A 25491-nucleotide genomic window follows, 5' to 3' on the forward strand; every position below is an offset into this window, starting at 1 on the left:
GGAGCCAACCCATTCGCAGCCCCAGCCACACCTGCCATCTCCATCCCCAGCTTCCAGCCCTCCGTTCTGATCCATCACCGTTGGCGCCATCCTTAGCGAATCTTTACTGAGCATCTACTGCATAAAGATGAACAAGGTAAGCAAAATCTGCTTTGAACTGACATTCGAGTGGGGGAGTCAGAAAATCTCTAAGGGAGGCAGAGGAATCTGATCATTTCAGATCGTGGAAGGTGCTCTGAAGGAATTGACCGTCAGAGTGATGTCTCTGGGAGAGAGAGAGAGCAGGGCTCGGAGGTGCCCGCCGGTGCTGGCTGGACGAATGTCTCTTTTGAGGAAGAGATGCTGGAGCTGAGACCAGGATGGTAAGGAAGGAGGGGGCCATGCAGAGACCTGAGATCTGAGGGTTTTAGGCAAAGAGAACCACAATTCCAAACCCACACTCAGGGCCGCCCCCATGGGCCTCCCATCCCGGCCTCTGGGTCCAGCAGAACCTTCACCCCATAGCGGGGAACTCAAACCCAAGAGAGAGCCTTGGGCCCACGTCCAGCTTGGGGTGTCCCCTGGGGCGCCCGGAATGGTGTTATCACCTTGAGAGGCGTGAAGAGCAGGCTGGGGCGGGCGATTCCGGCCAGGGCGGGGGTGAGGGTGGGGGCCGGCCTGTGGGCCTGTCTTTCCCAGCCTGACCGACCGCAGCCGGCCCGAAAGGGCAGACAGATAGAGTCTCTCCCGCCCCTGGCCCCAGAGAGGGAGGGGTTTCCTGACAGGAAATTGACCTCCTCTAACCCCCCCTCCTCAGATCCCAGCTCTCAGCATTCCTGGCTCAAGTAGCCTTAGGACAGGACAGCAGCAAGGACAGAGGGACGAGGTGAGTGTGCTGGAGGAGGGGGCAGGCTTCGCAGCGCAGGGGCCCCTCTGGATCGGGGCTGCATCAGAGTTCCTGAGCACAGGGGTCCTGAAGCCCGGAGAGGCTGGGCGCAAAGAGAAGATTTGGAGCCCGACCTGGGGAGAGTGCTAGCGAGAGGGCAGGGAGGAGATGGGGAGACGAGAGTGGCAGGAGGGCACAGGGAAGACTTTGGGGACCCTGGGGATGGAGAGAGGCTGCAGGGCGCCAGGGAGCTGGGAACCACCAAGGGAGAAGAGGTATGAGAGTTGGTGGGTCTGATGCCCTCTGAGCTCAGGTGGGAAGACAGAAGCCGGGGAGGGGTGAGTGCTTTGCTCCATCCCCAAGGATGGGGGCCTGGAGATGGGAAAGGGGACAGGGGTTGGGATGGAAATGAAGCAGAAGACAGGATGGGGACGTGGTTGGCAGAGAAGATGTGGATGAGCTGGAAACAGGCGGGGCTGGGGACAGGAGGGTTAGGGAGCAAGGCTGGATTGGGGTATACTGGTTGGGGTCAGACTTGGACGTGCCATTTGTAAGGGAGGGGTTCTCCCATGCAGACCCTGGGGACCGGAGGTGACAACTTCTGCAAACAGAGGTCGGGCTGCCTGCGGAGGGTTTGGGGCTGTGGGGAGAGGCTGCCAGCGAGGAAGAGGAGGAGGCCAGAGGGAAGCAACGGTGGCCAAGACATCCTGCGGGGGCCCGGCGGCTCGGGGCTTAAGGGATGCCTCGGAAGTGAGTCAGGGGCCTGGCACTGGGAGGCAGACAAGGGGGCTGGAGGGGCAGGATGTCAGAGCCGGTTTGCAGAGGTGGGTGTCGGAGCCAGGAAGGAGAAAGACGTCGGGCCAGTTTGGGGGGAAAATGTTGCAGCCGGGCCTGAGGAGGTTGGAAATGGTTTGGGGGCATTGGCTCCAGTTTGGGGGTGGACGCGAGAGCCAGCGGGGGGATGTCACATCTAGTTTGGGCGACGTTAACTTCAATTGGAGGGAAACTGGAGCCCCCTGTTTCAGCGGGGGGTGGTGGCGATGATAGAGCCATTTGGGGAGGAGGCATGTGGAAGCCAGTCTGGAAGATGGAAGACAGAGAAATCAGGGTGCTAATAGTGCGCATGCATGGGGGGCTGGTATGGACTGCCCACAGCCATGGGGGCTCCAGGCAAGGGTTGCCATGGTGACTGCCTCCCTGGGGGCTAGGGGACCATGGGGACTGGCGGGAGGCCAGGACGGTGTGTCTGGGGACAGGAGGCTTGAGAAACGACAGCTCAGGTCTGGAGGCTGAAGTCAGGGAGCAAAGACGAGGGCTCCTCACCAGGAAAGGAGCTGCTCTTGCCCCTGGCCCAGCCACCTCAGGGCCCCTGCAGCGCCAGCATCCCCCAGCACCCCCCGCTCCCCCGAAGGGCTGCCCACCCCTGACCCTGTCCCTCGCCTGCTCACGACCTCTCTGGGTTCAAAACGACCTACGTGGCCAGCAATAGGAGAACGAGCGAACACGGGGACACCTTACACGATTTTGTCATCGTCACACAGTGGAATAGTATGCAACAGCTAGAGCCACAGAGACGGGACATAGATGAATCTCACGTGTATAACGTGAGCCAAAAATAAGCAGGTTGCAACGTACACACAGGATGAGGTTTCTAGTGAGTTGGAAACCATGTAGAACAGTGTATGCTTTCTGGATACAGTCTGTGTGGGGATTGAAGAACCGTCTGCGGCCACGGGAGGACAACTCTTTCGGCCACTTTCCCTGGGAGCAGGCTGGGGGAGGGGCCGCAGGAGGCTTCTGTGCGTTTGGGGCATGTGATTCTTAAAGTCTGAACGAACAGAGCGAATGTTTGCCTCCGATGAGGCTACAGCTGTAGCCACAGGGGCCGTTTCTGAAGTTTTGTTTTCGATAATTTTCTAAACGTTTGGACTATTTCATCATTTTCAAAAGTGCCCTTCCCGGTGCCCTGGGGAGGAGGCCCTGAGTGGCCTGCTCCTTCCTGACCTCCACAGCTTAAGTCGTCATGCCTCCTCCCCCACAAGGAATGAAGTCCTTGCCTCCTTCCTCCATTTCCTGGGTAGCACCCATTCATTCCCTGAGTGCCTGCCCTGGGAGCTGGGGACACAGTGGTGACCACGACAGCCCTGACCCTGCCGTCTCGGGATGGGGGGGTCATACAGACCCATCCCCAGACAGTGACGACCCAGAGTGTGCAGGGCTGGGTTAGGGGGAGACCTGAGGGGGGCACCTGACTCAGCCTGGGCATGAGGGAGGGCTTCCTGGAGGAGGAGGCATTGGGGTTGGGTCCTAAAGCATGAATGGAACATGGAGAACAGGCTTCTGGGTAGAAAGATCGAGAGATGCAGAAACCCAGAGGAGCCTGGATAAGGATGAGGAGAATGCGGGATAGCACTGGTGATGTGCACAGCTGGCAGGCAAGGGGGCTGAATTTTGTCCCAAGTGTACTGGGGAGCCATGGAAGATTCGAGGGAGGGGAGAGGCAGGTTTATGCCTTAACGAAGTCCTCAAAGGTGTACTGGAGGGGCCAAGACTAGAGGCTGGAGACCAAGGAAGAGGCTGCAACAGGGAAGCGGGGGTGGGGTGGGGTGCTCAAACAGGAGTAGGGGCCATGGAGAGGGAGGGGACGAGGAACTTAGGAGTTGGAACGGGCGGGGCCTGGGTCTGCCTTGGCCACCGCTGTATCCTCATTGCCTGCGTGGCAAATGCCTAGTAAGGTTTTTTTTTTAATTGTGGTAAAATATACGCAACATAAAATTCACCATATTAGCCATTTTAAAACGTACAATTCAGTGGCATCTAGTACATTCACCATGTCGTCAACCATTGCCACCAGCAAGTTCCAGAACATTTTCATCCCCCTAAAGGGAAACCCTGCACCCATTAAGCGGCCACTCCCCGGCTCCCTCTCCCAGCCCCTGGCAACACTCCTCTCCTTTCTGTCTCCAAAGTTTGCCTCTTCTGGATATTTCCCAGTAAGTTTTTGCTAATGGAATGACTGGGGTGGGGTAGGGGTGACAGGGGTCCTGACTGGACCAGGGAGATGAGGCAGGTACCCAGGTGGGTGACCTGGCTATCTGGGTAGACAGTGGGGCCTGGGTCCCCATGCAGTCTCTGCCCTTCGCGGGCTGTGCCATCTTGGGAAAGACCCTTCCCCTCTCTGGGCCTGCTTCCTCCTGGGGTAGCAGGGCCCACTAAGATGATGAACACTCTGGAGCAGGAGTTAGGCAGGGGAAGGGTCTGAATGCCGATGCTGGGGGTGGGGTGGGGGTGGGGAAGAAGCCAGGCTCTGGAATCAGACAGGTCTGGGCATGATTCCCGGCTTTGTCCCTGCCTCACTTGGGACCTCAGGCAAGCGCCTTCGCTCTTCCGAGGCTCAGTTTACTTATCTGCAAAATGGGCACACAGATAACACCTGCCTCGTGGGCCTGTGCAGATCCGCGGGGTTAGCAGGTGCTCAGACCAGAGCCTGGCACACAGGCGCTGAAGGGCTGGGTGCGCGGTGGTGTTGTCATCCACACCACTGTCATCAACACCATCGATGGTCCGTTATTTTTCTCCCCCAGGTCCCTGCCTGTCAAAATGCCCATCCTGAAGAGCCTAGGGGTGGCAGACTCCAAGGTGCCCCGGGCGGGGACCCTACCCCTGAGGTCCTCTCGGAACCCCTTTGAGGAAGTTCCAGGGCTGGAAGAGGAGGAATCTGGAGAGTTGGGGAGCCTGCCCAATGGGACATCTTGTGGCCGCCGTGCCACCCTGGAGAAGCTGGCCGGCCTGGCTCCCTTCCGGCTGGGCTGGACTCCCGGCCGGCGGGCGGGCAGCCCAGGGAACGGGCAGCCCCGCTCTTTCCTGGGCCGTGTGCTGAGCCCGGGGATCCGCTGTAGCTCGGCAGATTTTGGCCTCCTGGCCAGGCTGCAGGGGATCCGAGCCCAGGGAGACGAGGAGGCGGCTGGGGAGGCCGCCCGGAGGCTGGCCTTCCTGAGACTGGGGCGCGGGCCCAAGCCCCGGCGGGCATCCCTGGCTGAGAGGGTGGTACCTGCAGGCGAGGCGGCTCCAGAGCCCCCGCCCCAGGTCCCGGAGCCCCCAAAGGTGAAGGAGCCATTGTCAGGTGAGTCTGGAGTCCTGGTTCATTCCTGGGGGGATCACAGTGCCTCCACCTGTGACCCCATCTCCATGCACATCCCCGGCTCCCCTCCGCTCGCCTCCACGTGCAACACCAGCCCATCCTCCTTGAGTCCGAATCCCCATCGTCACCAAGCTCCGGCTTCGGCCCCATCTCCACCCCCACCTGTCCCCCTCTCCACCTGCTACCTTCAACCTCACCCCAGTGTCCGATGACAAGCGAATCACCAATCCTATCTCCTTTTAAAGGATCCATGTTCCATCTTGACTTGAATCTCCATACTCCATTCGTTCCCATCCCAGCCCCAACCCTGGTCCCAAACTCCAACCCCCACCTCAGCCTCCTCCTGCATCCCCAGTCCCTTCTCCGCTTCCATCCACTCTGAGCCCCAACCCCGACTCTAGCCGATGCTAAGCCCCAGCCTCCGCCTTCACCACTACCTGAACTCATATCCCAACTTTGTCTTCAGACTCGGCCCCATGCCCAACGTCCACCTTTCTCTTTCACCGACATCCCCCAATCTGCCACCACCTTATTAGTCTCCTGGGGCTGCCGCAACCAGGGCCCACACACTGGGTGGCTGAGGACAACGGGAACTCATTCTCCCACACTTCTGGAGGCCAGACGTCAGCAGGGCCGTGCGCCCCCTGAAACCTGCTGGGGGTCCCTCATGGCCTCGTCCAGCTTCCGGCGCTCTGCCGGCTGGCCGCGTTCCTTGGCTGGTAGCTGCACCACTCCAGTCCTCTGTGGTCACAGAGTGCTGTGTCTTCACATTATCTTCCCTCTGTGCGTGTCTGTGTCCTAATTTCCCCTGTTTACAAGGACACTAGTCACACTGGATCAGGGCCCACCCTCTGACCTCATTTTAACTTGACTGCCTCTGTGCAGACTGTTTCCAAAGGCCCCACTCTCAGGTCCTGGTGTAGGACTTCACGTATCTTTTTTTGCAGGGGAGAGACACACAATTCAACTCACAACGCCACCCTATCTGTTCCTCAACCTCGATCCCAGTGTCTCTCCCATGCCTTTGTGGTTTCCACCCCATACTTATTCAAACCCCATCAGCAGTCTCCACCTTGAGATGCACCCACACGCTTATCCCCAACTCTCCCTCCAGACTCCATCTTTAACCTCATCGCTATGCCAACACCACGACAACCGCCAGCGGGTCCAGTCTCGCCCCATGGCTCATTCCTCTACCCCAATCCCGTCCTCACGTACAACTTCAACCCCTTCCGCTCTTCAGTCTCACTTCTGACCCCCAACCCCAGGCCCATCCCAGCATCCACCTTCAACCCCTCGCCCCCAGCTTCCTCATTCAGTCTTAGCCCCATTCCTAGTCCCTCCGCAGCCCCCATGTCAGCCCCGACCCCAGCCTCAACCTCTTCCTTCATTCTTAATCCCATCGCCACCCCCATCCCGAGTCCCATTCCTGACCCCCATCCCAACCTCCATCGTCAACTCCATCCCCATTCCTAACCCCAACTCATGTCCAAGCTTCATCTTGAAGACTCCTAGCCATCTCTTCCTTCTTCCTGTCCTCAACTTTCACCCAAAGTCATCACCACCCACATTTCCCACCCCATCCCTACCCCAAACCCCAGATGTCCTGCTCAATTCCTTTCCTATCCCCCTCTACAGATTTCAACCCCAACCGTGTCCTGATCCGAAACTCCCTCATCCCAACCCCCACCTTCATCCCCGCCCTTATCTCCAGTCCCATCCCTGAACCGGGTCCCCAGCCCTGTCCCAATGCCCCCCTTCATTCAACTCCATCCTCAACCCTCAGCCCTGTCTCTGGCTCCCCCATCCCCCATTCCTGCTCCTAACCCTTCCCCCTCCCCCCCAGTCCATGCTGCCCCAGCTTTGGGGATGTCAGGAGAGTGCCTTCTTCATCCTCCTGTGCCCTCCACATCCTGGCCTGAGGCTATTTCAGCCCCGGCTCCCTGGGGACTGGGAGGGCACTGCAGGGAGGTGAGGAGGGGGTGACTGGAGCCCCCGCCTTCTGGAAACGGATGGGCAGAAATAGCGCTGGCCAGGAAATAGTTTCTCTGCCAGGGAGGAAGTGCAGGGGGGTGGAGGTGTCGGGGTAACCCTGGGCCACTGGGACCCTCCCTTTGCCTTCACTCAGAGGCCTCCCAACCCCACGGCTCCTCTCTCTTGGAGGAGTCTGAACTCAGCGTGTCAGATCACCCCACGGCTGCCCACCCCCAAAAGACCCCTTCGCTGGTCTTACTATCCTCTCCCCACCTCCATCCTGCCCACGGTCCACTGGTGCCCTCCATCCCTCTCCCCCTTACCTGGCCCACTGGCTCCCCCATCCCTCTGCTCCTCTGCTCCCTTTCTCTGGCCCTGATGCACTTCTCTTGTCCTAACCCCTGGTCTCGCCTGACTCCTCCCCTTGTCCCACACCATTCCTTGATACCTTCTTCCAGGCCCTGACCCCTGACCCTGAGCCCTAATGCTCTCCGTTCCTCCTCAAGCCCTTACTTCCCGCTTCCTCTGACTCCCCCCTCCATCCTCTTCCTCATGGGACACCTCTAGTCCTTTGACCTCCTTCCTGCACCCAGACTCCCCCTCCCATGCCAAAGCCCCCTTTTCCCTTCCCTAACCTCTCTGGTCTGCTCTCCCACGGCCTGGTCCTCTCCCTTGCCCCTTCCTCCATCCCCTTTCGCCCCATCCTCCCCTCCCCTAGCCCTGCCCCCTGCCCCTCTTTCTTTGCTCGCCCTCCCCCACCCTTGCCTTCCTCCTCTCTCCACTCTCCTCCTCCTCCACCCCCGCTCTCCGCCCCCCTTCCCTTCCCTTCCCTTCCCTTCCCTGCCCTGCCCTGCCCCCTCATGCTTCATCGGACACCCTTCTCCCGAACTGCCCCTGACTCCTCTCCCCCTCCTCCTCCCCATCCCTCTTCCCCTCCCCTCAACCCCTTCCCGTAACCACCCACCCTGTGCCCTCCCCGTCTGCCCCCACAGTGCTGGAGATCCTGAGCCTGATCCAGCAGCGCGAGCTCGCGCGGGCCGACGAGCACATCTTGGAGCTGGAGGCCGAGGAGCTGGCGTCGTCGGGGTGCGGCGTGCCGGGGCCGCCCAAGGCCGAGGGCGCGGCCGGGGGCCGCCGGGCGCGGGACGTGGCGCTGCTGTACGAGGCCCTGCAGCGCGAGCTGTGGGCGCTGGTGCGCGAGACGCTGGCGGGCCCCGGGCCGGGCGCGGGCGCCGGGGCGGGCGCCGTGGCGCAGCTGGGCCAGGTGCTGGTGCAGGAGGAGGCGGCCGACGGGCGCCGGGGCCCCGGGGCGGCCCGCAAGCTGCGCGCCCGCTGGGCCGAGGCGGTGGCGCGCGCGGCGAGGGAGCGTCTGGAGGCGGCGGCGCCCGGGGCGCCCGGGGGCCTGGCCGGGCAGCTGGAGGCGCTGCGGGCGCGGCTGCTGGAGGACATGGGCGTCGTGCGGGGCCGCCTGGCGCCCGCCTACCCCGCCGGCCTGGGCGCCTTCAGCGTCTACCTGCGCGGCTACCACGGCGCCCTGGCCGAGTGGCTCGCGGTGGCCGCCCGCCGGAGGCTCCCGCTGGCCGACCGCTACGCGCTGCTGCACTGGCACAACCAGGTGTACCCCAGGTGAGCTGGGGCCCGTGCAGGCCGCGCAGCCTGGGGACCCGCTGCCCCAAGGTCGCGTAGGGCCCTGCCCCTTCCCTCAAGGACCTTGGAACAGCCAACCCTTCGATTCTAGAACCTTCACACCATTGACTTGTCCGGTCCTCAGCACCAGTGACATTTACACTCCTAGAATCTTTTTTTTCTTCTTCTCCCCAAAGCCCCCCAGTACATTGTTGTGTATTTTTAGTTGTGAGTCCTTCTAGTTGTGGCGTGTGGGACTCCGCCTCGGCATGGCCTGATGAGCGGTGCCATGTCCGCGCCCAGGATCCGAACCCGGGAAACCCTGGGCCACCAGAGTGCTGTCCACTCTTCTTGTGCTAGAACTTTAGCCATGCTGATCCTTCCAGTTCTAAAACCTTGGCACCGTGGACCCTTCCAGTCCTGGATCCTTAGCACCGTCCATCTTTCCAGTCCCAATATCTCACCATCACTGGTCTGTCCAGTCCTAGAACCTCAGCCCCATCCCAGTCCAACATCTTAGAACGGTCCACCCTCATGCTCTAGGACTCTTAACACCGCCCACCCTTCCAGTTCTAGAATCTTAGCATCGTTGATCCTTCTGGTCCTAGAACCTTTAGCCCCGCTGACCCTTTTCCTCCTAAAATCTTGGCCCCGTTGACCCTTAGAATTCTAGAACCTTCACACTGTTCTCTCTAGATCCCAGGACATTAGCACTTTTGACTCTTCCAATCTTATAGCTTTAGAACTGACGACGCTTTCAATCTTAGACTCTTAGTGCCAATGAGCCTTTGCATCCTAAACCTTAGCCTCATCCCTCCTTTGGATCCTAGAACCGTGACCCTGTTGACCCATCCAGTTTGAGGACTGTAGCGCTGTTGGCCCCTGAGTTCTGTACTCTTAGCTTCTAGAACCTCAACGCCCTTGACCCTCCCAGTCTTAGAATCTTATAACTTTCAAGCCTTTGAAACCTAACACATACGCATCTTGTGGCCAGGGGATGGAATATGGTGACTAGCCATGACTGGGTCACCTCTCCACGCCCGGGAAAAGGGAGCTGGCCATCCTCAAACCACATGTTGGAGAACGCAGGGGATGGGTGGTTCCTCAAACAAAATCAGGATGCTGTCAGCAGAGGAAAGAGAGGGAAGCGGCTACCAACATTGCTCCCCCCATCCTATTTGGGAATACATGTTAATAACACTGTCACCCCATCCATGAGAGATGGAGGTGGGGTAGGGAGTCTGGAGAGCTTCCTGGCATGGTGGGACATGAGTTAAGTCCGATCTGTAGGGAGATGGTGCTTCTGCCTGAGAAGCACCGAGAGCAAAAGCCTGGATGGGGAGGAGTGTGTATGGGGTGATGGTACTGTACAGGCCGGGGCATGCAAGAGTGTAGAAGCAGGGAGCGAGGGCTGGACTGGGGCAGCCTCCAAGGCCAGGTGAGGCGGTAGGGACAAAGAGCAGAGGTGGAAGGAAGCTTCTGTCTGGGGCAGCCGATCGTAGGTGAGACCCTGCGTGCCAGATCTTCGAGCCTGGACTTGACCCCTGGAAGTCTTGCCCAGACATCATCCATCAGGGAGCTGACTCAGAGAGCTGGAGCCAGGGGAGTGACAATTTCAGACACTTCCTTTGAGGGATGAGCAAAGCCAGTCCCTAGAGAGGAAGGGAGTGGTCCATGGTCACAAACAGAGCAGCAGCGGGGGTGAAGGGATGGGGAGGGGATTGGGGAGGGGTCTGATGGCCCAGCCTCACCTCTCACAGACCTCCCTGTCTCTCACCCCCCACCCCCCAGAGAGGTCCTAGGGTTGGTGGACGTGGTCGCCCTGGAGAACGGGGAGCTGGGGCCCCTTCTGTCCCCTGGCACCCTGCGGGGCTTGGAGGATGAATGCGTCACCGATGTTAAGGTACCTGGCACTTGGCATTGGGGATTAGGGAGCGGGAGGCATTCTGCAGGGAGTGGGGGGACATGCTGAGCTTGGGGGCCTCTCCCCTCCGCCTTTTGCTATTTCCATCTCCCTTTTTCCCTTGTGGACTTCTGAGTTCTGTCCAAAAGACAGACATGGAAGCCCATGCTGCTCCCTTCTGCCTTATGGTCGGTGTTGGAGCTCAAGCACCCAGGGGGGCGTGGAAACCCTCCAGAAGGTTCGGTATATTCAGACACTTCAACTCTTAGAGCAAGAGAGTCAGTCACAGAACCCCAGCTCACAGACCTGCAGACTCACAGATGGAGGGCCTCATGGCATCTCTGCGTATAAGCAGGGCTGATGGTTAACCGGCCGGGCACAGGCATCACAGAGCAGGATGGCCCGGCCGTTGACACCAGCCTGGCCACAGGGGCCTTTCCTGCCTGAACCCCAGTCCTGCCCCCGCCACAGAAATGAGAATCTTTGCAACTTGAGAGCCTAGAATCTGAGAATCGAACATGTCTCGATTCTCAGACTCACTGAATTGGAGACAGTTTTGGACCAGAGAATCAGAGATGGGTAAACCTTAGCATCCCAGGTCCTGGGAAGTCTTGAATCCCAGAATCTGACAGCCTTGAACCAATTGTTTGCAGAACCTGAGAGCAGAGTCTTAGGAACATCAGTAATGAGAGAATAGATGCTTAAACACTCTGGCTATTAGATGAAGGATGCTGAAAACCACAGACTCAATGTGAAGCTTCGAGTCGTAGACTTAGGAATGGAAAGGGCTGGGGCGGTTTTCCAGTCCATCCTCCCTCCCCAGCGTAACCTTGACTAGCTCACGGATAGAAGCCAGACCTGCTTGGGGCTCAGAAGCGGGGATCATGGTGGGAGAAACGGGGAGAGAGGCTCCCAGGCGGCCCCTGACTCCTGCCTCTCCCCCGACTCCCCACTCCAGGCTCAGACGCGGGCAGCCCTGCTTCGCGTGCTGCAGGAGGATGAGGAACACTGGGGGAGCCCCGAGGACCAGCCCAGCAGCCTGGCCCAGGATGTGTGTGAGGTAGGGCGTGGGGAAGAGGCAGGGATCAGCTGGACAATACGGGAGTGGGAAAGTGGGACCTCGCCCCTCCTCACCCCCTCTTGCCCCCACCCCTGACCGTGCAGCTGCTGGAAGAGCACACGGACCAAGCACCCCGCATCAGCCAGGAGTTTGGGGAGCGGATGGCCCACTGCTGCCTGGGGGGGCTGGCAGAGTTCCTGCAGAGGTAGGAGGGCTGGGGGCAGGGTGTGCGGGAAGGGGGCTGGGCATCAGGATGGGGGATCCAACAGAGAGAGCAGAGATGAAAAGCAATCAAGTCAAGAGAGACACGGGGGGGGGGGGGGGCCTCAGTGGGGGTCACAGGCTTCGCTGGGCTGAGAGCGGGGCAAGGGACCCTTACCCAGCGCGGCTCCATCTGTCATGCCCTCCACATCCCCTCCCACCAGCTTCCAGCAGCGCGCGGAGCGATTCCACGAGAATCCAGGAGTCCGGGAGCTGCCACCGGACACCTATGTCAGCAGGACCATCTCGCTGGTCAATTGCGGGCCCCCCCTGAGGTGAGAGGGCCAGTCCCGGGGGGCAAGCTGACCTGGGGTGCTCGGATCCTGGGAGCCCACAGAGCTGGCCCCGAGAGGCGTGTCCACGGGACCATAGAAGCATAAAACCTGGGAGTCCTGGAAAGACCCTAGCATCTCAGAGCGCCAGAATCAATCAGAACATCGCAGTGTTAGAATTATAGGAACCGAGCAGCCAGCCTCAAACATGCTAAGAATTACAGATTGTTTTCTGCCTTATCTTACTTTCCTTTTTTATTAACTGATTTTTGATGCATTTTGCAAATTGGTTATGCATAATTCACATAATTCAAAATTCAAGATATGAATTCAAATATATTTAACTATGTGCACTCAGCCAGGTCCAGGCGGTTGGGCTCAACGTCGAGGCTCCTTGACTTTTGGTTCCGCTGATCCCCACAGGGCCCTGGCGGAGCGCCTGGCCCGGGTGGGGCCCCCCGAAAGTGAGCCAGCCCGGGAAGCAGCGGCCAGCGCTCTGGACCGAGTGACCCGACTCTGCCACCGCGTCCTGGCTGACCTGCTGTTCCAGGAGCTGCAGGTGAGTGAGGCAGGGGCTGGGTGGAGCCCGTGCCGGGACAGGGGACAGGGGAGTGCCCCCGTCCCACAGTTCCTTTCAGCCCGTGACTCAGTGTTTGGGAAGCAGATGGGGTGGGGGTGATGGTCATGAATAGGGGGGCAGAAGGGGGTGCAGGAAGGAAGAGGTGGGAGGATATGGCTGGGGCGGGGGAGGACAGAGAGCCACCAGCAGTTGGGGGCCTGGGGATGGGGTGGAGCCCCCCCAGTGAGGTCCCCCAAGTCCCTGCCCAGCCTCACCTAGACCCTAGAGCCCCATTCACCATCTCTGGGCTCCTGTGCATGCCCGGAGCGGGCTAGGTTCAGAGGTGGGTGAGAGCATGTGGGGAGGGCGGTGGGAGTACTGGGGAATGAGACCCAGAGGTATGCGTGTCCCTGGTTGTAATACTTGCCCAACCCATGTTGTGCACCAGATTGTGTCCCTCCTCTGCTCAGAACTCTCCATGGCTCCCAGCTTCCATGTAGCAAGAGCCAAAGTCCTTGCTGTGGCCCCCAGGGCCCTGCACATCACTGGCCCCTTCTCTCTCTGACTCATCTCCTCCCACTATCCCCCTTGCTGCTCCACTCCAGCCACACCGCCCCCTCACTGTTCCTCAATGCGACAGGCACAGTCCAGCCCCAGGACCTTTGCACCTGCTATTCCAGCTGCCCGCATTGCTCTTCTCTGCAATGGCCACACAGCTCCCTCTGTCACCTCTCTCAAGTCCTGACTCCAATGTCACCATCTCAGCGAGACCTTCCCTGCCTGCCCCATTTAAAACAGAAGCCCCCTTCCCCAGTCCCTGCTCTCTTTGTCTCCAAAGCACTTACAGCCACCTGCCATGCTATGGCCTTTCTTTCTTTTCTTTTTTTTTTTAAAATCATCTCCTCCCACTAGAGTGTTAGCTCCTCAAGGACAAGGATCTGCTGGAATGTTTCTAAAATAACTTTTTGTTATGGAAAATTTCAAACAAACACAAAAGTAGGCAGAATGACAGAATGACCTCTCGGGGACCAGTTCCAGCAAATATCAACTCCTGGCCAATCTAGTTTCACCTCCCTCTCTGCCCCCACGGGGTTCTTTGAAAGCAGATCCTTGACATCCTGTCATCATCCATCAACACTTCAGCCTGTATCCCCAAAGATAAGGAGTCCTTTTTAAACAAACATGACCGCAGTGCCATCTGCATACCTGACAAATGGAACAGAAATTCCAAATATCATCAAGTATCAGATGAGTATTCAGAGTCCCCCAACCTGCTTACGATTATCAGGCGCTTGGAGTTTGTTTATCTCATTTTCCCGTGTCCCCAAGCGTTCTCCGACACGTCCCTAGTAACCCCCCAGGGCTGGGCTCAGAGAGTGTTTGTTGAGTGACTAAATGCACAAGTATGTGAATACAAGTGGCTGAGTTGGGGGGGGAGTAGGGGGGTGCAGGGGACGGGGTACAGTCTTTGTTCCAGGCCTGGCTGCACCGCTTCCAGGTAGGGGGACCCCGGACAAGTTGCTTGTCCTCGCGGGGTCTCTGTTTACTCATCTGGAAGGTGGGCTCAGGAATTCCAGGCGTCTCTGGCAGCAATGGGACTGTGGCCGTCAGGGGCTTTGCTGGGGTCCTGGTGGCGGGTATTGGGCATCCTTATCGTCACAGATACACAGAGTTTATGGCAACAGCGACACACCTGGAGCCAGATGCTACCCCACAGTGGTCCCTCACTGCATCCTCTGAATTCTACCGCCTGCATTCTCCTTTCTCCCTGCTCAACCCCTTTCCCCCCTAATTTCTGCCTTAGTCTCGTCCTCTCCCATCCATCTCCATAAAGCACAAAGCTGACCCTCTCCCTCCCCTGCTCAGAGTCTGCCATGGCTCCCCAGTGCCCTCAGGAGAAAGCAGGGGCTCCTCACACTGCCCAGGAGGCCCTGTGTGCTCTGCTGCCCCCACCCAACCAGCCCCATCTCTCCACTGGGCTGTCACACAGGGCCCCCTTGCTTAGAAGGGCCCCAGCTTGGTTTACTGCTCTCTCTGTCTTGAAGTTCTTAACAATTTTTGAATGAGGGTCCTCCTTTTCCTTTGCCCTGGGCCCTGAGGATTATAGAGGGGGTTTTGCCAGCCACGCTGACCGTCTTTCTGGTCCTCTGATGGGCAGGCCCATCTGAAATCTAAACCTTCTTCACACTGGCTCTTCCCTCCCAATGAGCCGCTCCCTCTCCCACCCCTCACCTGGTTAACAATGACCAGCATGGGGCCTCAGCTCTGGCACCCCCTCCTCCAGGAAGGCCTCCTTGATTCTCTGTGCTGACCCAGGCCTCCCCTCTGGGCTCGCTAAGTCCCTGGGCTCCCTCCTCCAGCCCTGTCCACTCTGGGTGGTCCCTGTCTGGGCTCTGGTCTGTCTCCCCTTCCGGACTATGAGCCCCAGGCGGGCAGGGTCGGGCTGTCTCCATCACGGCTGTGTACCCAGCGCCATGGAGCTCTGGTTCAGCTGGGAGCAGGGTTTCGGGAACCTATGTTGAATTGATAAGTGAAGAAAGAGGGTGGAAGGGAAGACAGCTATGCGTTCCCCCTTCTCTGCCCCCCCCCCAGCCCCACTTCAACAAGCTGATGCGCCGGAAGTGGCTGAGCAGCTCGGAGGCCCTGGATGGCATCGTGGGCACGCTGGGCGCTCAGGCCCTGGCACTACGCAGGATGCAGGACGAGCCCTACCAGGTGCGCCTCCTTGGGGGGTGGAGGCGTGGGGGTTGGGGCTGGGGGGAGCAAGAGCGCTCCCCTGGGGGAGACCCCTTCAACGTGCGGAGCAGCTCTCTCGGGGGAGATAGGTGGCACTCTGCCCCGGGTCTGGGGGAGGCGTGCCCGCGGGTGCTGGGGTGTAGGGCCGGGTACAGACTGTGTCGGGGGCCCCTGGAGGTGGAGCTCCGGAGACTGGGGAAAGGTCGGGGATGGGGCACCTTTGGGACGCCGGCAGGGGGTGTCCGCGGGCTCACTAGGAGGCCGGAGGGGGGGTAGGGAGGGGGCGGGGGGAGGGAGGGGGAGGGGGTCACCCCTTGGGTGCCGGCGTGGGGGAAGGCCCCCGCTGGGCGCCTTCGTGGGCGCGGGCGGGTGGGGAGCGGGGCCCCCGGCGGCTCACCCCTCGCGTCCCTCGGGTCCCCAGACGCTGGTGGCCGAGCTGCACCGGCGGGCGCTGGTCCAGTACGTGCGGCCGCTGCTCCGCGGGCGCCTGCGCTGCCGCTCGGCGCGGACCCGCAGCCGCGTGGCCGGGAGGCTCCGGGAGGACGCAGCGCAGCTCCAGAGGCTCTTCAGGCGGCTGGTCAGTGCGGCGGCGGGGGGGGGGGGGGGCTCGGAAACCGGGGTCGGGGGCAGCGCCTGAGAGGAAGACTCTCACCCAACTTCGGGGCAATGGGGACGCTGATCTTTGCTCTCCGCGCGTAAAAATGGGCTTTCGCCCGGTGATGGCTAGCCTCTGCGCGCGGGGGAGACTCACGGTCCCCAGGTGGTGGTGTGGGGTTCCATCACTTAAGTCCCTTTAAGTGCTTAGGACCCTAGCTGGCCCAGAGAGAACATTCCAGAAACATTAGCTCTTAGGTGAGCCCACCTAGAAGCCAAATGCCCCAGAAACTTGGAGTCTTAGTGTTCCCAAACCCAAGACTTTAAAGTCACTAGCGCTTATTTGTGCCAGTGTGATCAGCGGCACCGGAAGGGCCTCGCTCAGCCGCTATTCCAGGAGTTTCTAGCCTGGAGTCCTTGGAATGTTTTTTTTTTTTTGGAAATTTTCTTGAGAAGGCAGAGAGACGGCTCCTTAGGCAGTTTCCCCCAATGGTAACATTTTGCAAACTTGGCTACGACCCGAGGGGTGTCCCCAGCCCCAAATTATCTGCAAAACTGGGAGTAGATGATATCATGGGTATTTCTTCAAATTTCCAAAGGTTCCAGGTGACCTCTGAGGACAGTCTGTCCTCTGCCTGGTTTTACAGACGAGACCACTGAGGCCGGGAGGGGCCGGGCCTTGGGAGGGTGTGGTTTGGGGGGAGCATGTACCAGGGGCCGAGTGCCAGCGCGGGCCCTCTCCTGCAGGAGTCCCAGGCCTCCTGGCTGGACGCCGTGGTGCCCCACTTGGCCGAAGTCCTGCAGCTGGAAGACACGCCCAGCATCCAGGTGGAAGTGGGGGTGCTGGTGCGGGACTACCCAGACATCAGGTGAGAGCTCCCCCCCAACCCGGCCTGCCCCCCGCGCCCCCCCCCCCCCCCTCCCAGCGGGCCTTGGCAGCAGTCCCTGCGTTTCCTGCCTCCTGGGCGAGGGAGAGGGGGCGGCGAGCGTGTCTGACGGCCGTTTCCTGCTGGAACCAGGGCATTATTAATACGATTTCCCTCCTTCTCCCGCCGCCGCCGTCGCTGCCGCCGCCGCCCGCCGCCACCAGGGCTCGCAAACAAACAGGCAGTCACAGGAAGCCCAGGGCAGGGGCGGGGGGTGGGGGGGGGCGCGGGACCGCCCGGCGGCAGGAAGGGCCGGCCCGGCAGGGAAGCCGCGGGGGACACGGGGACACGCACGGGCACACGGGCGCACACGCACTGAGACGGCGGCAGGCGCCCTTCCGGTCCTGGTGGGCCATTTCCTTTCTCAGCGGTCCACTCTGAACCTCAGTCTCCTCATCTGTTCCGTGAGGGGACGATCTGTTCTTTTCATAGGATTATTGAGGGATGCATCATCATCGTCAATGGTGACAACCGTAACAATGCCAGTTGTTGTTGGTCGAGTCCTTAGCTCAGACCTAAGAAATCACCTTACACACCCACTCTATAAGCAGGACCTATAAGAAAAGTTATTTCAGAAAACATACGCAAGTAAAGGGCAGTGCTGTTCTAAGTGGCTGGCGTCACCAAAGGCAGGCAGAAATTAAGTAGCTCACCCCGAATGTCACAGCTAGGTGGTGGCAAAGCCTGGACTTGAACCCAGGCAGCAGGCTGGCTCAAAAGCTGGTGCACGTGACCACCACACCCCACTGCCACCTGTAAATACTGGATGGTGGTGGCAGTGGTGGCAGTCATGCAGTGCTGTTCAGGCAGATAGACGTCCTGTACTCAGAGAGACGGAACCCCATGCGCCGGGGAGGGAGGCCTCAGTGGGGTTTCAAGCTCCAGGGCGGAGGGCCAGCGGCTGAGGGTGAGCTTCCTGGGGTTGATTCCAGATACACAGTTCTGATTCCAGGGTGTGGGGCTCCCGTCCCTGGCAAGGCACAGAGCCCTGGAGTCCCCTGAGAGCGGGGGGACCCCAGCACTCCTGCTGGAGTGGGGCTTCTGCACTTGAATCTGAAGCCCCCTTTGGAGCTCGAGCTGGGCTGGGAGGAATGGCTCCAAAGCGGGGTTTGGGGCCGTGTTTGGGAGCTTGGTTGAGCCGGAAGGTTCTTGAGCCACACCCTGCGGACGCGCATGTCTTGGAGCCATGGGGCTTCTCAAGCCGGTATGGGGGAGGGCGAAGACGCCCAGCTGGGCTGGAGGGAGTAGTGGGGGCCCCCCCGAGCTGTGTTTGCAAGTTCGGGAGAGGACGCTTGGGCTCAGCATCTTGCGTTGGAATGTGGTGGTGGTTCTGGAGTTGAGTTTTCGACCTGCGGTCTTGAGCTGAAGCGGCGACGGGGAAGGTCCCATTGCGTTGGATTTAGGGGCGAGGGTTGCGGGGTACAGTTGGTTTTGTTTGGGGTGAGGGTCCCCCAGGTGAGTTCCAGTTCTGGAGTAGAATTTTGGTCCAGCACCATTCTGCGGCTTGGTGGGAGGGGAAAGTGAACGAGTGTTCTGAGGCCGAATTTGGGGATGAAGGTTCTAGAATGAGATCTAGGCTGAGCAATCTTTTTTTTTTAAGGAAGATTAGCCCTGAGCTAATTACTGCCAATCCTCCTCTTTTTGCTGAGGAAGACTGGCCCTGAGCTAACACCCGTGCCCATCTTCCTCTACTTTATATGTGGGACGCCTACCACAGCATGGCTTGCCAAGCGGTGCCATGTCCGCACCCGGATCCGAACCGGCAAACCGGGGCCGCAGAAGCGGAACGTGCGCACTTAACTGCTGTGCCACTGGGCCGGCCCGTAGGCTGAGCGATCTTGAGTTTTGGATGAGGCCGCTGGCACTGCAGTGGTGGAGAAACTTCCAGAATTGGGCTTGGGGCGAGGACTGCGTTAGGATGGGAACGAGGGCGAGCACATCTGGGCTGGGTCCGAGTGGCGATGGTGGGGCCGTTCGAGATGAAAGTGAAGATAAAGTCCAGGGCTGCTGTATTCCAGAGCTTAACCAGGAGTGAGGGGACCAGAATGGAAATTTAGGGGCTGTCTAAGGTTGGGGGTGAAGGCTGAAGATTATTTTAATCAGGAGCCAAGACTGGGGTAAAAGGGAAGATTCCTGAGCTGGGGTTGGAGGTGAGGGTTCTGGAATCGACTGTGGGTGGCAGGTGTTAGAAATGGTCGGAAGCCAATTCTGGAGGGGAGCTCGTATGAGGGGAGGGTCTGGGGGGACAAAGGGACCCCAGAGCTGAGGCGGGTTCTGAGGCGGGGTCCCCGGGGGGCTGGGCCTGTGTCTGAAGCACCAAACCCCCAGGCACCTGTTCCTTCCTCTGCCCCAGGCGGAAGCACGTGGCGGCCCTCCTTGACATCCGTGGCCTTTGCAACACAGCCGCCCGCCACGAGATCCTGGCGGTGGCCCGGGACCTGGAACTGTCTGAAGAGGGAGCCTCGTCACCCCCCCGCGACCGGGTCTTCTTCGCTGACATCCCCGTGCCCCGCCCGCCTTTCTGCCTCAGCCTCCCTCTCGTCCTGGGCCGCCTCCCCCTCTCCCGGCTGGCCAGGCCCAGCTTGGCCTGTCTGCCCCGGCCCCGGTCCCCCTCTGCATCCCGGCCCCGGGCCCAACGCTGAGATGCCCCCAGCAACCTCCCCGCCTCAGTGCCTCCCCCGTCTTTGCTGCTGACAAACCGCCCTCCTGGACGGCCCCTTACTGACTCGGTGCCCGGGACCACAGAACCCCCGGGATGAAAAGTTCCTTTGAGGTCCCCTCGCCCATCGCTCCCCATGCAGAAGAGAAACAGAAGCCAGAGGGAGCAGAGACTTCCCCAAGGCCACGAAACTCGTCCTTAGCACCTCCTCCCCAGCCCAGCGTGTGGTGGGTAGCATTTTGGAAGACTCTAGAAATATCCCGGCCCCCCCCCTTCCCCTCCCTTCAAGGTCTGGCCCCACTCCAATGTATTAAAAAATGTACGATACTTAGAATAAAGAGGTTTCTATTTAACACAAGGAAGGGCTGAGTCCCCAGTGTGTGGGGGGAGGAAAGACCAAGGCAGGGCCCAGGGCCAAGGGCTTCTCACACGCCCAAGGCCGGGCCAGGGTCCAACTCCTGGGCCGGGCAGTGGAGGCTGCAGAGGGCCCCGCGGGGCCAGGGGCAGCCCGGCCGCCCCATTCGCACGGAGGGCCCGGGCTGCATGCCTCCAGGGCAGGCCCTTGGCCACTCCGAGCCAGGGTCCCTCACTTTGTCATTCCCTAAGCGCCTGTCCTTTTCTGGGCCCAGCGGTTCCACCTTGGCACACCCTTCCCATCCATCCTCAGCCGGGAAGCCGTGTCAAGAGAGGAAGGAGGTGGGGGGCAGGGCCAGCAGCATCCAGGGCGCCCTCCTGGGTTGACGCAGGAAAAAATCTCAGGGTGGGAAACATTCCACCTTCTCACCCCCAGCCCTGCCGGATCCTGGTCCCCACGGAGTCCTTGAGGTCACCTCCCTGCTGACCTCTGCCCCTCCGGCCCAGTTGGACAGCCTATGATGGATGCTTCCTGGCATGGTTTTTTTTTCCCTGAGAAATGGGAAGGAGGCAGCCAGGGGTCAGCCTTGGGGCTGGGGTTGGAACCTCACGCACGCACATTTGAACTCGGGAAGGTGGGGACTCAGGACTTTTGGAGCCCCGGGGCTGTGTGACCCTGGGCAGGAAGCTGACCCTCTCTGGGCTGTGGTTCCTGTTCCTCTCTGGGGAGCTGCTTAACCTCTCTCTGCCTGGGACAAGGTGAGATGTCCAGAGGATGTACCCTCCTCACTTCAACTCCCCAAATGACACTTTCAATGTCATTGACATACAAGAGAGAGGTCGAGGCACGAACATGTCGTGGTTTGCAGGCATTTAATTACAGACGGATTAACCTCAGGTTGGCAGTGTCCTTTACAGATTTTAGTGCCCCATGTCAGAACGGCTTTATTGAAATATAATTTACCCACCAGACAATTGATCCATTTGAAGTGTGCAATTCAGTCGCCATCCGTATATTCACAGAGCTGTGCAACCATCGCCACAGTCCATTTTAGAACATTTTCGTTACCCCGAAAAGAAACCCTGCACCCCTTAGCCATCATCCCCCAAACCCTCTGTCCTCCTCAGGCCCTGGGGACCACGGGTCTGCTTTTCGTCTCTGTCGATTTGCCTCTTCTGGATATTTCGTATAAATGGATCCCAGAATATGTGGTGTTGTGTGTGCGTGTGTGTGTGGCAAGAACGTTTAACATCAGATCTACTCTCCTAACACATTTTTAAGTGCACAACACAGTATTATTAATTACAGGCATGATGTTGTCCGGCACATCTCAGGAACTCACTCATCTTGTATGACTGGGACTTTGCACCCATCAAACGACTTCCCGTTCCCCCTCCCCCCAGGCCCTTGAACCCCTATTCTGTTCTCTGCTTCTGTGACTTTGACTGTTTTCGACCTCTCGTCTAAGTGAACTTGTGCAGCCTATGTCCTTCTGTGACTGGCTTGTTCCCCTTAGCATGATGTCTTCTGGGTCCACCCATGTCGTTACAAATCATAGGATTGCCTTCCTTTTTAAGGGCTGAATAATATTCCATTGTATGGATGTGCCACATTTCCTTTATCCATTCGTCTGTTGAACGTTTGGGTTGTTTCTGTATGTTGGATATTGTGAGTAAATATGTGGTCTTTTGTGTCTGGCTTCTTTCACTTGACAATGTTTTCGAGGTTCATCCATGTTGCCACATGTGTCAGGACTTCATTTCTTATTATTGTCAAATAATATTTCACTCTATGGATGGATCACATTTTATTTATCCATGTATCAATGGATGGACCTTTAGGTTGTTTTTACTTTTTGGTTATTAGGAATATTGTGCCCCTCCCCCCCTTTTTTTTGTGGTGAGGAAGATTGGCCCTGAGCCAACATCTATTGCCAATCTTCCTCTTTTTTTTCTCCCCAAAGCCCAGTGCATAGTTGTCTATCCTAGTTGTAGGTCCTTCTAGTTCTATGTGGGACGCCGCCTCAGCACGGCCTGATGAGCGGTGTGTAGGTCCGTGCCCAGGGTCCAAACTGGCAAACCTCAGGCTGCCAAAGCGGAGCATGCAAAATGAACCACTCGGCCACGGGGCCAGCCCCCCATTTTTTCTAGATGGCAATCATTTTCTTGGTCTGCCAAGAAGCTCTGACCTTACTCGGAGCCTCAGTTTCCACTTTTGTAAAATGAGGGAAAGGGTCCTAACAGCAGCATTAATTTAGTGCCGACTGCATGCCAAGTACCGTACTCGCAAGGATTCACTTGGTGCCCCTGCTCCACAAACTTGCAGACTTGGAAACAGAGGCCCAGGCGGGGGAAGAACACAACCGAAGCCACCACCCAACCAGTGCCAGGGGTGGGACCCCACCTGCACACCCCAGGTTCTTACAGCAGCCACCCACCCCTGGGAGCCCGCGGGGCTGGGAGGGCTCAGCCGAAAGGTCACGTGATGCATCCGGCACAGGTCCTGACCGACGGGGAAGAGCTGGGAAAACAGGAGCTGTTCGGACTCAGAGTGAGACGCCTTCCCATCCCAGCCTCTTTTCTGGCTGTGGGGCTGGGGCAGGATTGCCGCTGTTTACCGGGTGTCCGCTGTGTGCGAGGTGCTCCCCGCGTGTGTCTAAACACACAGAATCTCTTGGCACCGTCCCCCGGGCCCTGGGAGGACGGGTTGTTTATCTCAGGCAGGAAGCTGGCTCAGAATAGGCACCGGCTGGGGGACAGTGTGTTAGAGGCAGGGGCCGGGAATCGAACCCCAACCAGACTGCAAGCGCTCCCAGCTGCTGTCTACCGGGTCGCGTCTGTACCGAGCATGCGCAGACTTTTTCCCTTGTCATTATTCCCTAAACAATACAGCAAAGCAACTGTTTACATAGCATTTATCTTGTGTCAGATGTTGTAATTAATCTAGAGATGATTTAAAGCAGACAGAGGATGTGGGTAGGTTATACGCAAATACCACGTTGTTTTATTACATCAGCGACCTGAGCGTCCGTGGATTTTGGTATCCGCGGGGGTCCTGGAACCAAGCCCTGGCGAATACGGAGGGAAAACAGTAATTGGAATGTGACATTATAACGACTCTGGTTTCTGTCTTCTTTCACTCAAGATCACATTTGTGAGATTCATCCATGTTGTGCAAAGCAGTAGTGTGCTCGTTCTCATTACTCTGCAGGATCCCATTGGAGCAACTTGCCAGAATTTATTGATCCATTCTTCTTCTTCTTCTTTTTCTTTTTGCTGAGGAAGATTGGCCCTGAGCTAACATCTGTGACAATCTTCTTCTGTTTTGTATGTGGGTTGCCGCTGCAGCTTGGGTTGACAAGTGGTGGAGGTCCACGCTGGGGATCAAAACCCACAGATCAGGCTGCCAGAAGCAGCGTGTGCTGAACTTAACCACTAGGCCACCGGGCCAGCCTGCTCCATTCTATTCCTGATGGGTGTTTGAATGATTTCCAGTTTGGTGCCAGGCAGGTGGTGTTCCACATCGACCAACACTTGATATTGTCACTCTTTTTAATTTTAGCTGTTCTCGTGGGTGTGTATCGGTATTTCATTGTGGTTCTAATTTCTTTCCCTCATGTTTAAAAACATTGAACATCTTTTCATCAGCTTACGGCCATTCATATATCTTCTTTTGCTAAGTGTCCAAGGCCTTCGCCTATTTTTTGCTGGGTTATTTGTCTTTTAATTAATTATTGAGCTCTCTAGACCCTGGAGACTAGTTCCTCATTAAATACATGGATTGCGAATATTTCCTTCAACTTTTGGCATGACTTAATTTTTCTGATGTTGCCTTTTGAAGAGCAGAAGTTTTAAATTTTAATGAAATCCAATTTATTGATTTTTTTCTTTTAGGATTAATGCTTTTGTGTCTTAAGAAATCTTTGCCTCTCCTAAGCAGGCAAATATTTTCTCCTATGGTTTCTTCTAGAAGTTTTATAAAGTTTAGCTTTCACATTTAGGTCCAGGTGCCATTCTGAGTTGATTTTTGTGCATGGTGTGAGGTAGGGGTTCAAGTTAATCTTTTCTGGTGTAGATACCACATTGAATTACACTGTTACCTTTGTAGAAAATCAGCGACCATATATGTGTCGGTCTATTTCTAGACTCTCTATTCTGTCCCACCAATCTATCTACTCCTACACCAATATACCAATATCACACTATCTCAATTAGTGAAACTTTATAGTAAATCTCTTTTGTTTTTTGAGGAAGATTAGCCCTGAGCTAACTCCTGCCAATCCTCCTCTTTTTGCTGAGGAAGACTGGCCCTGAGCTAACATCTGTGCCCATCTTCCTCTACTTTATATGTGGGACGCCTGCCACAGCATGGCTTGCCAAGCGGCGCCATGTTCGCACCCGGGATCCGAACCGGCGACCCCGGGCCACTGAAGCGGAACGTGAGAACTTAACCGCAGCACCACTGGGCTGGCCCAAGTATAGTAAATCTTAAAATCAGCAAAAGTTCTCCAATTTTGTTCTTGTTTTACCAAATTACATCAAATCTAAGTCCTTAATTTTTCCTCATACATTTTAGAATAAAATGGTTAATTTCTACCAAAAAACATCTGCTGTGATTTTGATTGGGATTTCATCGTGTCTGATAAGTTTAGGGAAAGTTGACTTCTGAACATTACTGAGTCTTCTGATCCAAGATTAAGGTATAATTCTCCATTTATTTAGACCTTCTTTAACTTGTCTCTGCAATATTTTGTAACTTTTAGTGTACAGGTCTTCCGTAAATTTTGTTAAATTTATTTCTTAGTATTTTATATCATAAATTGTATTGGCTTTTAAGCTTCATTTTCCAGTTATTTATTGCTTATATGTGGAAATTCAACTTTTTTTTATTGCCCTTCTATCCTGCAACCTTGATAAATTCACTTCTTAGTCCTAGTTTCTGTTTTTTCCTTTTTGTAGATTCCTTAGAATTTCTACATAGACTGTTAGGTATTTTGCAGATAAAGACTGTTTTATTTCTTCTTCTCCAATACATGAATTTTTTTTCGTGTCGTATTGCACTGGCTGAATCTTTTAGTACAACATTGAATAGAAACATTAAGAACAGAAATCCTGTCTTATTCCCAAGCTTAAAGGGGTAACACTTAGTCTCTCACTATTGAGTATCATGTTAACTGTAGGGTTTTCATAGATACTGTTTATCAGAATGAAGAAGATCTCTTCTATCACTAATTTGATGAGAGTTTTATGAGGAATGGGTGATGAAATTTGCTTAATGCATTTTCTGCATCTTTTATGGTAATCAAACTATTTTCTTCTTTATTCTCTTGATAGGATAGATTAATTAGATTGGTTTTTTGTTGTTAAGACAGTCTTGAATTTTTTAGGTTAAACCAAATTGATCATGACGTATTATCATTTATTACATATTGTTTGCTTTGTTTTGCTAATATTTTATTATTTTTACATTCATGTCCATGGGGCACATTAAAAAGAATTAGACAAAATTCAACACCTTTTATGATGAAAACCACTCAATAAACTAGGAATAGGAGGGAAAT

General features: G+C 56.8%; 1 protein-coding gene across 2 annotated transcripts; it reads left to right on the forward strand.

Moving 5' to 3' along the window:
• The first annotated feature begins 822 nt into the window (after nucleotides 1-822).
• Nucleotides 823-19918, forward strand: EXOC3L2 (exocyst complex component 3 like 2). Of its 2 annotated transcripts, XM_046680370.1 has the most exons (14): nucleotides 823-865; nucleotides 1441-1615; nucleotides 3799-3858; nucleotides 4450-4988; nucleotides 7973-8606; nucleotides 10398-10509; nucleotides 11468-11569; nucleotides 11674-11774; nucleotides 11995-12105; nucleotides 12526-12661; nucleotides 15254-15376; nucleotides 15819-15974; nucleotides 16739-16860; nucleotides 19271-19918. In XM_046680370.1, exons 2-14 carry the CDS (start codon nucleotides 1605-1607, stop codon nucleotides 19557-19559), a joined length of 2496 nt encoding a protein of 831 aa, XP_046536326.1. In that variant the 5' UTR covers nucleotides 823-865; nucleotides 1441-1604; the 3' UTR covers nucleotides 19560-19918. The 2 variants fall into 2 exon arrangements, with proteins under 2 accessions (XP_046536326.1, XP_046536327.1); XM_046680371.1 differs by lacking the exon at nucleotides 3799-3858 and having other exon boundaries at nucleotides 825-865; nucleotides 19271-19917.
• Nucleotides 19919-25491: the final 5573 nt, after the last annotated feature.

Source organism: Equus quagga, chromosome 13, assembly GCF_021613505.1.
Source record: "Equus quagga isolate Etosha38 chromosome 13, UCLA_HA_Equagga_1.0, whole genome shotgun sequence".
NCBI classification, from domain to species: domain Eukaryota; kingdom Metazoa; phylum Chordata; class Mammalia; order Perissodactyla; family Equidae; genus Equus; species Equus quagga.

Coding starts and splice junctions, on each gene's coding strand:
- EXOC3L2 (XM_046680370.1), top strand. Junction 3,859..4,449: donor CCTCTTCTGGATATTTCCCA/GTAAGTTTTTGC, acceptor TTTCTCCCCCAG/GTCCCTGCCTGTCAAAATGC. Junction 8,607..10,397: donor CACAACCAGGTGTACCCCAG/GTGAGCTGGGGC, acceptor CCCACCCCCCAG/AGAGGTCCTAGGGTTGGTGG.